This window comes from Lepisma saccharinum, chromosome 2 (assembly GCF_977018435.1).
Source record: "Lepisma saccharinum chromosome 2, izLepSacc3.1, whole genome shotgun sequence".
Taxonomy (NCBI): domain Eukaryota; kingdom Metazoa; phylum Arthropoda; class Insecta; order Zygentoma; family Lepismatidae; genus Lepisma; species Lepisma saccharinum.
In genome coordinates this window covers 211,822,225-211,836,114 of record NC_139230.1, presented here as the reverse complement: position 1 = coordinate 211,836,114, position 13,890 = coordinate 211,822,225, and the positions used below count along the sequence as shown (strand labels likewise).

At 37.9% G+C, this 13,890-nt stretch overlaps 1 protein-coding gene across 1 annotated transcript in view; it reads right to left on the bottom strand.

The window, feature by feature from the left end:
- LOC145981170 (protein ECT2-like) overlaps nucleotides 1-13,890 on the bottom strand; it is an 86,171-nt gene that overhangs the window by 45,255 nt on the left and 27,026 nt on the right. Inside the window, exons 6-8 of the mRNA XM_083114295.1 lie at nucleotides 11,944-12,087; nucleotides 9,696-9,830; nucleotides 5,817-5,858 (exon numbers count right to left, since the gene is read on the bottom strand). Coding sequence (XP_082970421.1) covers nucleotides 5,817-5,858; nucleotides 9,696-9,830; nucleotides 11,944-12,087 — 321 coding nt within the window. The remainder of the gene's footprint in view (nucleotides 1-5,816; nucleotides 5,859-9,695; nucleotides 9,831-11,943; nucleotides 12,088-13,890) is intronic.

Sequence of the window (13,890 nt, the reverse complement as noted above, 5' to 3'; positions counted from 1 at the left end):
GGTTGACCGGGACTTTTATTTCTGCAGAGGAAATAGGTAGCAGAAGAAACACCAAACTATGTCAGTTTTTCAAAGTATTCTCCGTGCGCGCCGAGGCACCGTTGCCATCGTTCTGGCAGCTCCCGAATTCCTTTGGCATAGAAAGAACTTGGTTGTTGTCGTAGCCACTGGAGGACATTGCTCCGCAGTGCTTCGTCTGTCATGAATTTCTTCCCTCCCAGATGGTCTTTAAGGGGTGCAAACAAATGATAATCACTGGGGGCTAATTCCGGATTGTAGGGGGGATGGGGCAGAACTTCCCAGCGCATGTCGGCCAGAGTTGTTGTTGTCACATTGGCCGTGTGAGGGCGGGCATTGTCATGGAGAAGAATTACATTTCCAGACAACATCCCAGGTCTTTTCTTGCGAATGGACTTTCGTACAGCACCACTCAACAATGTGGAGTAATACTGGGCATTAATCGTGCTCCCTTTGTCCAGAAAATCCACATGGATAACGCCCTTCATGTCCCAGAAGACACTTGCCATGATCTTTCCAGCAGACGGCTGCATTTTGCTTTTCTTGGGGGGCGGGGAACCTTTATGCCGCCACTTCATGCTGCGTCTTTTGGTCTCTGGGGTTGAATTGTGCAACCATGTTTTATCACACGTGATGATGGATTGCAACAATTCATCACCTTCTGCTCGAAACTGATTCAGAAGCTGTTCACAGACCGTCCTGCGTGTCCACTTCTGATCGAATGTCAGCTGGCGGGGAACCCACCTTGCACAGATTTTGCGGAAGCATAAGTGGTCGTGAATGATTGGCTCAACACTTCCGACACTGATATTCACCTCGGCAGCAATATCCCGCACTGTTACTCGCCGGTTCTCAAGAATCATTTGCTCAACACGTGCGATATTCACTGGTGTGACTGCAGTCGGGCGAATGTGTTCATGCGCATCATTTGTCACCAGCTCCCATCCTTCATGAAACTGCTCACACCATTCGTACACTCTTGTCCGTGACATCGTTTGTTCACCATACTGTGCTTACAATCATCTGAAAATCTCAGCTGGTTTCACTTTCTCCTTCATGAGAAATTTGATTACACACCGCTGCTCCACAGCCACAGACACACTGCTTGCCGTCATGTTCGCTGCAACTGCTGCTCATGCGCGAAATACGTCATGCCGGGCACTAGTTACTCGCGAAGGAATACATTACGTCACCCGCACGTTTCATCATGATCCGGCTATTCATCGATTTTTTATGTACGAAAATCCCGGTCAACCTTGAACGACCCTTGTACATTTACCAGAGTTTTGTTTTCAAATTTTCAAGAATGACATTAGAACCTTAATATAACTATTGTTTCATAAAGAAAAAAAAATATTTTCACACAATTCTGGTGCAAATTAAATGAAAGCATTTTGCATATTCAGGGTGGCTACTCTAGGACCATGATAACATTCAAGTATAATTCCTGTTTTCAAGGCAAACTTTCCAAAATTCAAGCAGATGTTTTTTTCTATTTCAACCTTACATATTACTGCCTCTCAACATCCACACAGAAATATCTTATAATATAAGGGGTCTATGTGATTCCAACATCCAAAAATTCTAATTCAATTAAGTGATATATTTAATATAATTAAAATATTGAATTTAAGGTGCTGAGTTTCTATTTACAATCAGAGGTGCAACCATGAATTTCTGTCTGGAGGGGGCAAGTATCAGGGTAAACGTACTTATTCTACTACTACTAATAATAGTGTAAATAATAATGTTATTACTATAACATTATTATTGATTTGCTTTATTTTACTTCGCTTCATGTGCCACTTTTGGGTAATTTACGAAGATGGGATGAGTGATATGATGAAATTCATGAATGGACACTCGCAAACATTCATGGCCAAGCCGGAATTAGTTTTTATTTCAGTCGTCGTCGTCGTCGTCGTCGTCGTCGTCGTCGTCGTCGTCGTCGTCGTCGTCGTCGTCGTCGTCGTCGTCGTCGTCGTCGTCGTCGTCGTCGTCGTCGTCGTCGTCGTCGTCGTCGTCGTCGTCGTCGTCGTCGTCGTCGTCGTCGTCGTCGTCGTCGTCGTCGTCGTCGTCGTCGTCGTCGTCGTCGTCGTCGTCGTCGTCGTCGTCGTCGTCGTCGTCGTCGTCGTCGTCGTCGTCGTCGTCGTCGTCGTCGTCGTCGTCGTCGTCGTCGTCGTCGTCGTCGTCGTCGTCGTCGTCGTCGTCGTCGTCGTCGTCGTCGTCGTCGTCGTCGTCGTCGTCGTCGTCGTCGTCGTCGTCGTCGTCGTCGTCGTCGTCGTCGTCGTCGTCGTCGTCGTCGTCGTCGTCGTCGTCGTCGTCGTCGTCGTCGTCGTCGTCGTCGTCGTCGTCGTCGTCGTCGTCGTCGTCGTCGTCGTCGTCGTCGTCGTCGTCGTCGTCGTCGTCGTCGTCGTCGTCGTCGTCGTCGTCGTCGTCGTCGTCGTCGTCGTCGTCGTCGTCGTCGTCGTCGTCGTCGTCGTCGTCGTCGTCGTCGTCGTCGTCGTCGTCGTCGTCGTCGTCGTCGTCGTCGTCGTCGTCGTCGTCGTCGTCGTCGTCGTCGTCGTCGAAACGTGGAATTTTCCGTAACTCTGACGTCAAAGTCGGTGACATTGCCTAACCATTGTGTGAGCTCCCTGGTTGTCATTGGTGACGCTTGTTGCTTTTTCCTTTAGTAATGTTCATGTAATTCGAATAGTGAAATTGTAACGATATTTTATTACAAAGAGTATTGTTTTCTGCGATTTATAGTGTTTTTCCTGTAACTATACCACATTTTGACTGCTTACAGCGCCATTTTTTACCCTGGTGGCGAGAATTGGAACTATTTTTTTTTGCATAATTCGCGAGCGCATTGCTTCATTAGCATATCTACGAAGTTTAAGACTGCTACTCTCATTACAGCCCGTGCTGTACCACTCTGAACACCGTCACTTTAATTATAACCACCTGGTATATGTTGTATATAATATGTCTGACTACCATGCTGAAGGTCCCGGGTTTGATCCCTGACCGGTTCAAATCCGGGAACTTTTAATTATAACCACCTGGTATTATTTAAAAACATTACACAACCAATTCATCCATCTCCCAATAAAGCAAAAAACAAAAATTACATAAATTGTCTCTCAAATGTGCATGCTCAATTTCCTCAAAACAATTGTTCATGCATTTAAAACAAAATCAACTAAGACAAGTCTTATTTCTCTGTCTGGTAATTTACAATACAGTAGAGCCCAGCACATATATTTCTGCCGTGCGATGCACGACACAACTCAAGAAGCAGTGTTGCTAATGGAGCAGACAGAAAAATCGCTGGAGTGCGCCGATGCACAACAAGAAAATTAGAGAATTTAGGTCTATCTAACGTTGAGTTTTAAACGTCATGCATTATACCAGGAGTAGGATTATTAATATGTACTAACGAGTGGCTTTGTAAATTTGCAAAATATGGACTAACACATATGTAAAATTACCAAAAATGCTGCAAAGAAGACTTCTTCATAGTGATTCCTTATTTGAGTGATTTCAAACAAAATAAACACTTTATTATTTTCCATTGCATTAATGTACTGGTGGCGTTCTAACTGTTCACTCCCAAAACCTGTCTACTGCAACGACAGATAATACACTACCACTGCTTTGAGAACTAATCATAGGCGCCGACTCCATGGGGCTTGGGGGGGGGGGGGTGGATGTGTGGGCAGAGCCCCTCAAATAATTTTGCTTAAGATGATCTAATGTATTATCTTGCTTCTCTTGTAAAGTTTACTATGAATTGTGCCACATGAACTTAACTTTAAATACACATTTGAAATGTTCTAGACCATCAAATTTGGGGGGCTGAGACCACTAAACCATCAACTTTCGGGGGGGGCTATGAATAGAGACAGCAAAACACATGACTTATTACTATATACTAAGTCTATAATTACGAGTATTGTTAACATTTTTACTAAAAAGAGTTTCAAAATAACGAGGTGATATGACAATTATACCAGTATGTTGTTTAGTGAATTCTGAACAATTTGAGGTCATAAACACGACTTTCAGGCAATATTGATATGTACGATATTTAGTTATCCTCGAAATCTCTTCCTCTAGTCCAAAGGATAAGAGAAAATAATTCTAAAGTCTTTGAGTTTATTTAACACTGGCTTGCAGTAAAGTACGCAAGGAAAGCTTATGAAAAGTCTATATTGCGAAAGCGGGAACAGCTATGATCAAAGGCATTATTGCTAAAGCACGGCGTGCTATGTGTTTATTTATTATTGCAAAATTAAATTTAAAAAGTAAAATATTGTAGCAAGAACAAAAAAGTAAAACTATTTGCCTGCGATTTGTGTTAGCATTTATGTAAATAATTAAATAAAACTGTTAGATATTGTAAATATTCACTACTTTTATGGGTATGTCAACGCTAAGGTTCTTTGCACCCGTCACATGTCCTTTCCTTACAAGTCTGTTGCGGACATTAAAACACACCTATGCCCTCACCGGGACTCGAACCCAAGACCTTCGGATCAAAGCGAGTTGAGACGACCACCCAACACGCTCGGCTACCGAGGCCGGCATAAAACTGTTATGTTGGCCTCTTAATGTAAATACATAGCCTATTTTTAAATAAAAATGTTAATTGTTATCTAAAAAACAAATTAGCAGACACACGTCTTTCATGTTACATTTAATTTGCATGAGGAATATAATAGCTGCTTAAAAACTGCTATACGAAGACGTAATTTTTATTTTTAAAAAGGGAGGGAGTGAGTCATTCATTCATTTATTTGTGATCAGACACCCCCCCCCCCCCCGCAATAATTTTGACAAGTCAGCGCCCCTAAAACTAATAACATGCGAACGTGTTAAACTGTAGGTCCAGTTCCGATTAGCCTTTCTGTGCATAAAGTGGACTTAAAAGCACAAATCAATCAATCAATTTCACAACTTCTTTTCATTTAGATTGTTCGGTGGCCAGGGCCGACTCCCGCCATCCCCTAGCTATGGTTATGAACTTGATAAGACTAAGAACAGAACGAACTGGGAGCGAAGCGAGCAAGAAACTTTTACCAAAGTATTTTTATTTGTTAAGTTGTGGGCGGTAATTGCCCCCAGAAGGTACACTTGGCCGTCAATGTTTGCTCCCCTTGCCCCCCCCCCCTAGAACTCATATCTGCCCCTGCCCCCTTGTGGTTTTGCCATTGTTTACAATTTCACATAATGAGACTCGAAATACATCTACAAACACAAGTCACAGATGTTAAGAGATGTACTAATCTAAAAAAATCAAACTCAAATTTACCTAATCAAACTCAAGATACGTATCTTGCAATAATCTGTCATCTGTCAGATTGTTCTGCAAAGGACAGTAACAAATTAACAGATTGAGAGAATTGTTTTATTATTCACACAGCTTTGCTTTCATTGCCTTCCTAGATAAAAATGAAAGCTCAACTTTGAAATGAACATATTTCAACCAATACTGTACTTAACAATACTGATACATCAGCATCACATAACATTTAAAATGTCATTAATTTAAATAAATCAATCTAAACACAGGAATAGAATGAGGAAAAGATCAGGAAGGGTGGATAATTTTATAATACATTTAACATATAATGCAGATAATATATTGAACATATATGACTGCATAAAGAAGAAAACAATAACAAAACAGAGGCAAGTTACAATGTACAAATATGGATATGCATAGATTTAACAGAGTGCATAGATTTAATTTCATTTCCAAATTGCAAGTAACATGCAAATGACAAACAAAAGAAATAAAATTGTCATACCTGAAATGGTGCAACAATTTCTACAACCCCACACTCTTCAACCTAAAATGAAGTAAACATTCATCATGAATGGCATAATTATAACAGCAAAAAAATGCAACAGTATGGTATCACTGAACTTTATCCTGTACAAGAATACTGCAATATTTGACACAAAATGATGAACTGACCATGAAAAATACAATTAACGTGGAAAATACAGTACATGATAAAACACCAAGTTCTACAATTATTGAAGTTTCATTGGTAAATTTTGCACAGAAAGGCTAATCGGAACTGGACCTACAGTTTTATAGTGGGATCTGAACCACTGTGTGCCTCCACCAGGTATCAATCCCAGGCCCCATTGATTACAAGGCGACGATGCTACCACAGTGCCATTGAGGAGGAACGGTAAATTTGAAAATGAGACGACAGATACAGCAGGATGTACATGTATTGATACAACCACACTTTGATTGATTGATTGAGTTTGAGTTTAAAGTCCACTTTGTGCATAGATAGGCTAATTTGGACTGGACCAACAGTTTAGTTTTGATTTTTGTTATTTAACGTCACTTTTCTGACACTTTTGGCTAATCGCAACAATGAGGATGAGTGATGATATGGATGAAGGGAGACTTACAAAGAACACCCATGCCCAGATTGGGATTCAAATCTGCATTGTAGCATGCTGTGCTAACTACTCTTGCACAGAGGTTGGCCGACCTACAGTTTAAAGTGGGATCCAAACTACTACAGGCCTCTACTGGATATCGAACCTGGAACCCCTTAAACAACCACATCTTGTTGCAAGTCTCCACTATTCTTGATCTGCACATACTGGTATCTTTAATTTTTTTAAAAAAATAATTGTATTTTATTGTGTGTTATGCCTGCCACATTCATCCATGTAATTTGATGAACAACAAAAAAAAACACTTATTGCATAACTACAAATGTGGCAAAATTTATTCAGTGGATTAGAATTTTTGTTTATGGTGCACGTATGTTGTATGTTGCAGGTTTACAACAGAAAAGCAAATCAAAGGAATAACTTGAAATACTTTTTTAAAGTAATTACATAGTATGATAATGGAAAAATGTTCCCACAAATTGTTTTAGTTAATTATTTTGTGTTTGGAGCAAACAAAGGCAAAAAATGGCAACATACAGTAGACTCGCATTTAACAGAGTCCCGATTAACCGAGGCTCCGGATTAACCAAGGGAGTGGTTAGAAAACTTCGCGCTTCATAACGCACCCCCTGTTTGTTTACTAGTAAGTTGGAGTAAGTCACTGTCCGCACTGCACATGTTCGTTACATTGTCGGTGTATCCGATTGTTACGGTGGTGTTTAAATCTGTGTAGGCCAATTCTAAGCAAGTAATGTAGTATGAGTGGCAAATGGAAAAGGTGTGTGGTTTCTCTGGAAAAGGACATTGAAAAGTGGGTGAGTCAAAGTGTGAGGGGGGCAGTGGTTTAGCGCAGAAAACTATGAAGAAAGGTGAATCTGAGCAGACGTCCGAGGCTTTATTTTTGTGGTTTTCACATCTGCGAGGCACGGGAAATCCAGTAAGTGGTCCTATGGTGCAAGCTAAGGCAATAGAATTTCAAAAAAAAATTAAGGATGCCAAAGAAGGTTATACCGCGAGCGATGGATGGGTGGACAGATGGAAGAAGAGATACGGCATTAGACAGCTCAACATTACTGGGGAAAAATTGTCAGCTAATTCATCTGAAGTTGTTGAATTTCAATCAAAAATGAAAGAAGTTGTTTTGCTTGACGGACTGACATCGGATCAAATCTTCAACTGTGATGAGACTGGGCTGAACTTCAGAATGCTTCCTAGCAAGACTCTGGCAGCGAAATCAGAAAAAAAATGCTCCTGGGTTCAAAAAGAGTAAGGAAAGAGTGACCATTTTAGCCTGTGCCAACGCATCTGGCTCCCTTAAGTTAAGACCCCTCCTGATTGGGAAGTCAAAAAAACCAAGAGCGTTTAAAAACAATGTCAATTGTCTTCCCACCATGTACAGAAATCAAAAAAGTGTGTGTGGATGGACAGCACACTTTTTAACGACAGGTTTTTCAAGGAATTCGTTCCTGTGGTTGAGGCATTTCTAATAAGAAAAAAGCTTCCTAGAAAAGTGGTATTGTTGTTGGACAACGTGCCTTCACACTTGGACACCAACGAACTTTGTAGCGGCGATATTAAAGCCATGTTCTTGCCACCTAATGTGACCTCACTAATACAGCCCCTGGATCAGGGGGTTCTTGAGACTATGAAAAGAAACTACCAGCGGAGGCTTCTTCAGGTGTTGATTTCCAGACTGGATGAAGGGATGGGCATAACGGAAGCTCTGAAAAAATTAACGGTGAAAGATGTTTCATATTGGATTGTGATGGTGTGGGATAAAGTTAAGAACTCAACACTTCAAAGATCAGGGAGAAAGCTGTTTGGCTTGGAGAAATCCAATGAAACTTTGCCGGGATCGAACAATGAAAATGCCTCTCAACTCGTCCAGCTAGCTAATGAGCTACCAGCTGAAAAGGCAATCCAAAATGAAGACATCCTCGAGTGGTGTAACTAAGATCAAGAAATGGAGCTGACTGACGATGCTATTGTTGATATGGTCATCAATCCTGAAGAAAATTACGAGGAGCACGACACCGACGAGAGCACCCCAAAAATATCAAGGGACTGAAGGTGATCGAAGCTGCTATAGCCTACATTGAACAGCAAGGAAGAGTCTATGCTGCTTGATCTACTCTCCCTACAGCGTTGAAGAGAGGAAAGAGGTTAGTCCAAAAAATTATGAAAGACTTTTTTGAAAAAGTAATCTTCTCATTTATATTGTACTAGTAATAAATAATTAGTATACAGTTTTAAGTGTTGTTCCGTCATTTATTACCTATTAGCACATTATCTCCATATTATCAGAGTTTTTCCTTATCCAAGGTAGTCTCGGTCCCAATTAGCTCAGATAATCGCGAGTCTACTGTAATAACAAATGTAGATATTCAGAATGAAAAATAATGTAAATTCTTTGAGGTGCACAACTGCCAATTAATACAGAACAGAGAAGTTATATTGTGATTTACTAAATAATTGTGTTAAATACATACAATTAATCTTCGCAGCAACTAAAATTCTACTCTACATTTTTTTGTTAGTATGACTGACTGATGCACGTGATTTTCATGAATGGAATTTGGACTCAGTAGAATTGAAAATTAGCCATTTGAACACTTATTCCTTTCATTAAATATATCAGTAAGGAGTGCAAACATAATTTCCCTACATTATGATTAGACATAGTTGTGTTAAATAATGAAAAAATAACAATGGACTGAATTTTGGTTTTGGTATATTTCTGAGTTAAGGTGAATAAAATCTCAAATTCAATTTGGAAAGTAGAATTAATTACACAAAATTAAAATTTCCATCATAATAGGCATATTCGTATCTTCACCTATGTAAAATGCATGGGGTATAAGTCTTAGTCCTATATTTAAAGAAAGTATAATTTTCACCCCATGTTTTGCTGAAAATAACTCCAAATTTTGTGACAGAACTCAATATGCTCAGCCACCAAAGTGAAAACAGAACATTTTTAATAAAAATAAAGAGGTTTTTCTCGGGATATCAACCAGGTTATATCTGTTTCCAAGCTTCAAGAGCTAATGTTACTCTGATCTTCAGATTGATATCCTGAGAAAAGCTATTTATTATTCGCCACCAGGAAAGCTTTAAGCATTAGGACACTTTTCATTCAGCAAATACTTTACATTGGTGTATCTAAAATGAAGACAGTTTTTCAAAAGTAAACTCTTGTACAGACCAATATATTGGCAAAATCTAAGAGAACAATATTCTAATCTTACCTATTTAAAACTTACATCTCCAACACCAAAATCCTTTTCATTTAGATATTCATTTGTTGCAAGCGACTTGTTGAACCATTCAGATGTAACAATATATATCCCTGGATGAACATTTTCGGGAATTTCATTTATTTCACTTTCATTTACAACCTAAAGAGAGAAAAATTATATTACTCCTATTTTGTAAACATTAGAAAGCAATGAAGTCAGTTGAAGCTTTCCTGGAGACGAATGATGAAAATATTCTCTCGGGCTATTGACCAGGTGAGTTGTGGAAAAGATTCCAAGCTTTCGAGAGCTAACGTAGAAGGGTAGAAGATGAGCATGACATTAGGTCTCGAAAGCTTGGAATCTTTTCCACAACTCACCTGGTCCATAGACCGAGAGAATCTTTTCATCAATAGAAAGCAATGTTTACATCAAAATTGCAACTGAAATATTAATGCATCAGTGAGTACAATTTTTATTGTATGATTAACCTTTAGCAGACAGAAGCCTCTTACAGACAAGCACTTTCCAGTTATGTGCTTTTCAAACTTGCCACAAAGTACAAAAAAAACTGTAGCAAGAGAGATTTTCATAGAGAGATTAAATCATTTTTAAAATTATATTTACTTATTTGAGTGACAGACCTTCTAGCGAAGATGCAATTTATACACTGTACCTCCCAATAACAAACATTCAAAGAAAAATAAGAAAATCTAAATTTTACACAAAAATTGGTAAATGGCATAGCATGCCCCTGTGGGCACATGTAGCAATGATACAGTCCTACAACCCATGCAAAGTTGCATTTAAAATACACTGGTACTCCTTGGCGATAAAATAATACAATAATAAAATAATGTATAAGGAAAGTAGTGTTATCAGTGTATGGAAAAAAAAATACGAAAATCGCTTCTTGCATCAGCCCAATGGACATTGGATGGACCAAATTGCATGAGACAGGTAATAAGGAAAATGTGCAATATTTTAGAAAACCGTAATTTTGGAGAAAATTTGAAAATTGGACATTTTCCGCTCGACCCCTAATTGTGAGCATGTTCTTTTGTTTTTATTATTACATGTAAAATTAAAATACAGTGTATTCTTTATAATTTGAACTCCAAGGGGACATAAAAAAATCTGAATTATCCAAAATTAGAATTAACAAAAACTGTATCTTTAAAAACAGTTCCAAGGGAAATAAACTTCTGCTGTTGAAATTACCGAGTAATAAGAATTATCCATGTTCGAAATAAAAAGAGTCCACTGTATATTAGTTGAAAGTGGTTGTTGAAGAGTAAATAGCCCATTTATAAAATCTATCCCATAATAAGTTGAGGGGGGGTTAACATTTTCAAACTTTGTTTCTTAATTATAGTAACAATGAATATCTTGTTTTGTGATTTGAGTATGTCACATATGTCATACCTTAATATGTATATAAAATTGATTGATTGAGTTGGTGTTCTAAGTCCACTTTATGCACAGTAAGGCTAATCGGGGCTCGACCTACAGTTTACAATAGGATCTGAACCACTACGTGCCTCCACCAGGTATCGAACCCAGGACCGCCACCCACCATCATAAGGAAATTGAGGAGCTATGAATGAGTAGCGTAACCCGGTCGTGGAAACCTACAACAATGACAGGGGGTTCATTGTGCTGACTACACATCACCTTCCTGAAACTGGTTGGATGATCTTCCACCTTGGGTGAGTGAGTGAGTAGGATCAAGTGGGAGTGAAGCCGGCAGTCGGTAGGTAGGCCTGAGACCTTAACAGGCTATTGCACAACAGGTTATAATATTTTTATTATTTTAACACCAAAATGCCTTTTAACATTTTATATATTCAGCTTTTGATCCTGAAATGTGCCCAGTTTATGTAATGAAATCTTACATCTCTAGATATCATGTCTACCAGATGCTCAACTTGCAAGTGGTGATTTGGTGTAATAGTTAAAAGCAGCAATTTGCAGAACACACCATGTTTTATAATATGATTATTTTTTGTCTTGTCAATTATAATGCATGTTTTCTTGACGAGTGATCTTACCACAAAAATCTTATAGTAAAATTTTAAAGTATTTCTACTTTTTATACCTTCATAATGTATATATCTTTATAACACACACTCCATTGAAATGCTTTTGAAACAAATTACATTAAATTAGATCACATTAAGGAGTTGTGGAAATGTCAAGTCACCAGTTTGTAACATATTAAAAAATAATAATAAACTACCATAAAAGAATGCATATATTAGATATTATCACATACCAAGTGAGTGCATTGAAAATGTTCCCTTTCAACAGCAACACCTCCATAATGCTCCAACATGTACACCATACTTGATTTTTGTTCAGGAGTAAATCCATAGAAGCGCACATAACAATGTGAAAAAAGTTTGAACTCTAAGTGCAGCTGAAACAAAATTAAAATACATTATAATTATACAACCAAACACTTCAGTAAAACCACTTGAATTACTATGGTGAACATAGCTTGCTATTCGTAATTTTTCTGGTGTAACAGTATATAGATACAGTAAACATTTCAGTAAAACATGTTAAAAAATACAAGACATTAGGATGGGAAAACATTACTGAAAAGATGTGTGATGTAACAAGTAAAATCCACTGGGATTGGATCTACAGTTTAAAGTGGGATTCGAACCACTATGTGCTTCTGCCGAATACCAAACCTGGGACCCCTTGATTACAAGGAAACTATGGTACCATTATGCCATCAGGGAGGCATCACATATTTTAGGAATGGACCAGTATGAAACTCTTGGTAATACCAATAAAATAACAAAATTAATGGATACCAATACCCAACATTCCACCAATATAACATAAAATTACAAAATCTTCCATGAAGAAGCTGCTTTATTTATTGAATAGGTTTTGTTTTGAACTATGGGCATTTATTTACTTTACAAAACCAGGATACATGAATTACACTGTTATCTTAAAAAAAATGGCAATTGGTAAAATTATCACTGCCATTTTTTCTGGTACTATGCACCAATAGAATGCAGTAGCAATGTTTTTCATAGGCAAGATTAAAAACTAATAACCAGTCGAGTTAATGAAAGAAATAAAGATAAAGCTACACAAACATATCATTATGTACATAAAACAGTATTATTCAGGAGCTCTCATGATTAATATTTCTTACGAGAGCAAAGTGACTTAAAAAAGACTACCGCGACCCTCCCTCTTGTGTGTATATGTATATACATGTACTATGCAGGGAAGACAATAAATTAGGAACCACCTAAATAGCTTTAATACATATGAAGTGAAAATGATATCCTCCCTAATTTTTAATCAGCACAGTAAAATTTGCTGAATATGCACATTGCTCTATCACATGGAATTTTCAAAATTCAACATCAAAATTTTAAATGGGAAGGTGTGTGACCACTCAAATTTATGAAAAAGTAAGAAATCCAGTGAATAAATTTGTTTTCTGTTTGTCTTTAGAGATCTTGAACTCTTCCTGATGATGACCTATGTTAAGTTGAAAACATATCAAGGTTTCAGGTATTCAAGTATCTGACTAAGAAGATTTGAAACGTCGTTTCCATGTGTTACAATATTTCTTAACTTATTTGAAGTTATGGCACATCAATTTACCTACATGTAAACACAGAACAAAGTCTGATATCACTCAAATAGCCAGACCTATCCACAGATCTCACTTTAAACTGTAGGTTCAGTCCTGATTAGCCTTTCTGTGTATAAACAACAATGCTCAAATATCCCTATCCAGCTGGAAATTTCTATTGGTTCCAATTGAACTGTCAATTGGATTGAATTGGTTTCAATTGGAATGAATCAGATTCTATCGGATGCCCAATAAAGGAATCCGAATGTATTGGTTTCAATCGGAATCTCAACTTAAACCAATTGGAAAAACAAGACAATTTCCAATTGGTGAATTGTATCCAATTGTAAGTTTCTACATATTGTATTTGTGAACACATAATAGCACAAGTGTGTATTACTCACTTGAGATAAATGAAATAATGTATTTATTAAAAAGGAAAAAACTTTTTTTTTCTAAAAACACTAAAATTGCTTACTTACAATTAGCGAGTAGTCGAATGTTGATTAGAGCAATGTTTTGGGGTAATTACTTCCCCTTCTTCAGGCTTTTCTTGGAATTGGAATCATGCCGCGTCACTTATTATAAAAAAACAAGGATTGGTTAAAAAGT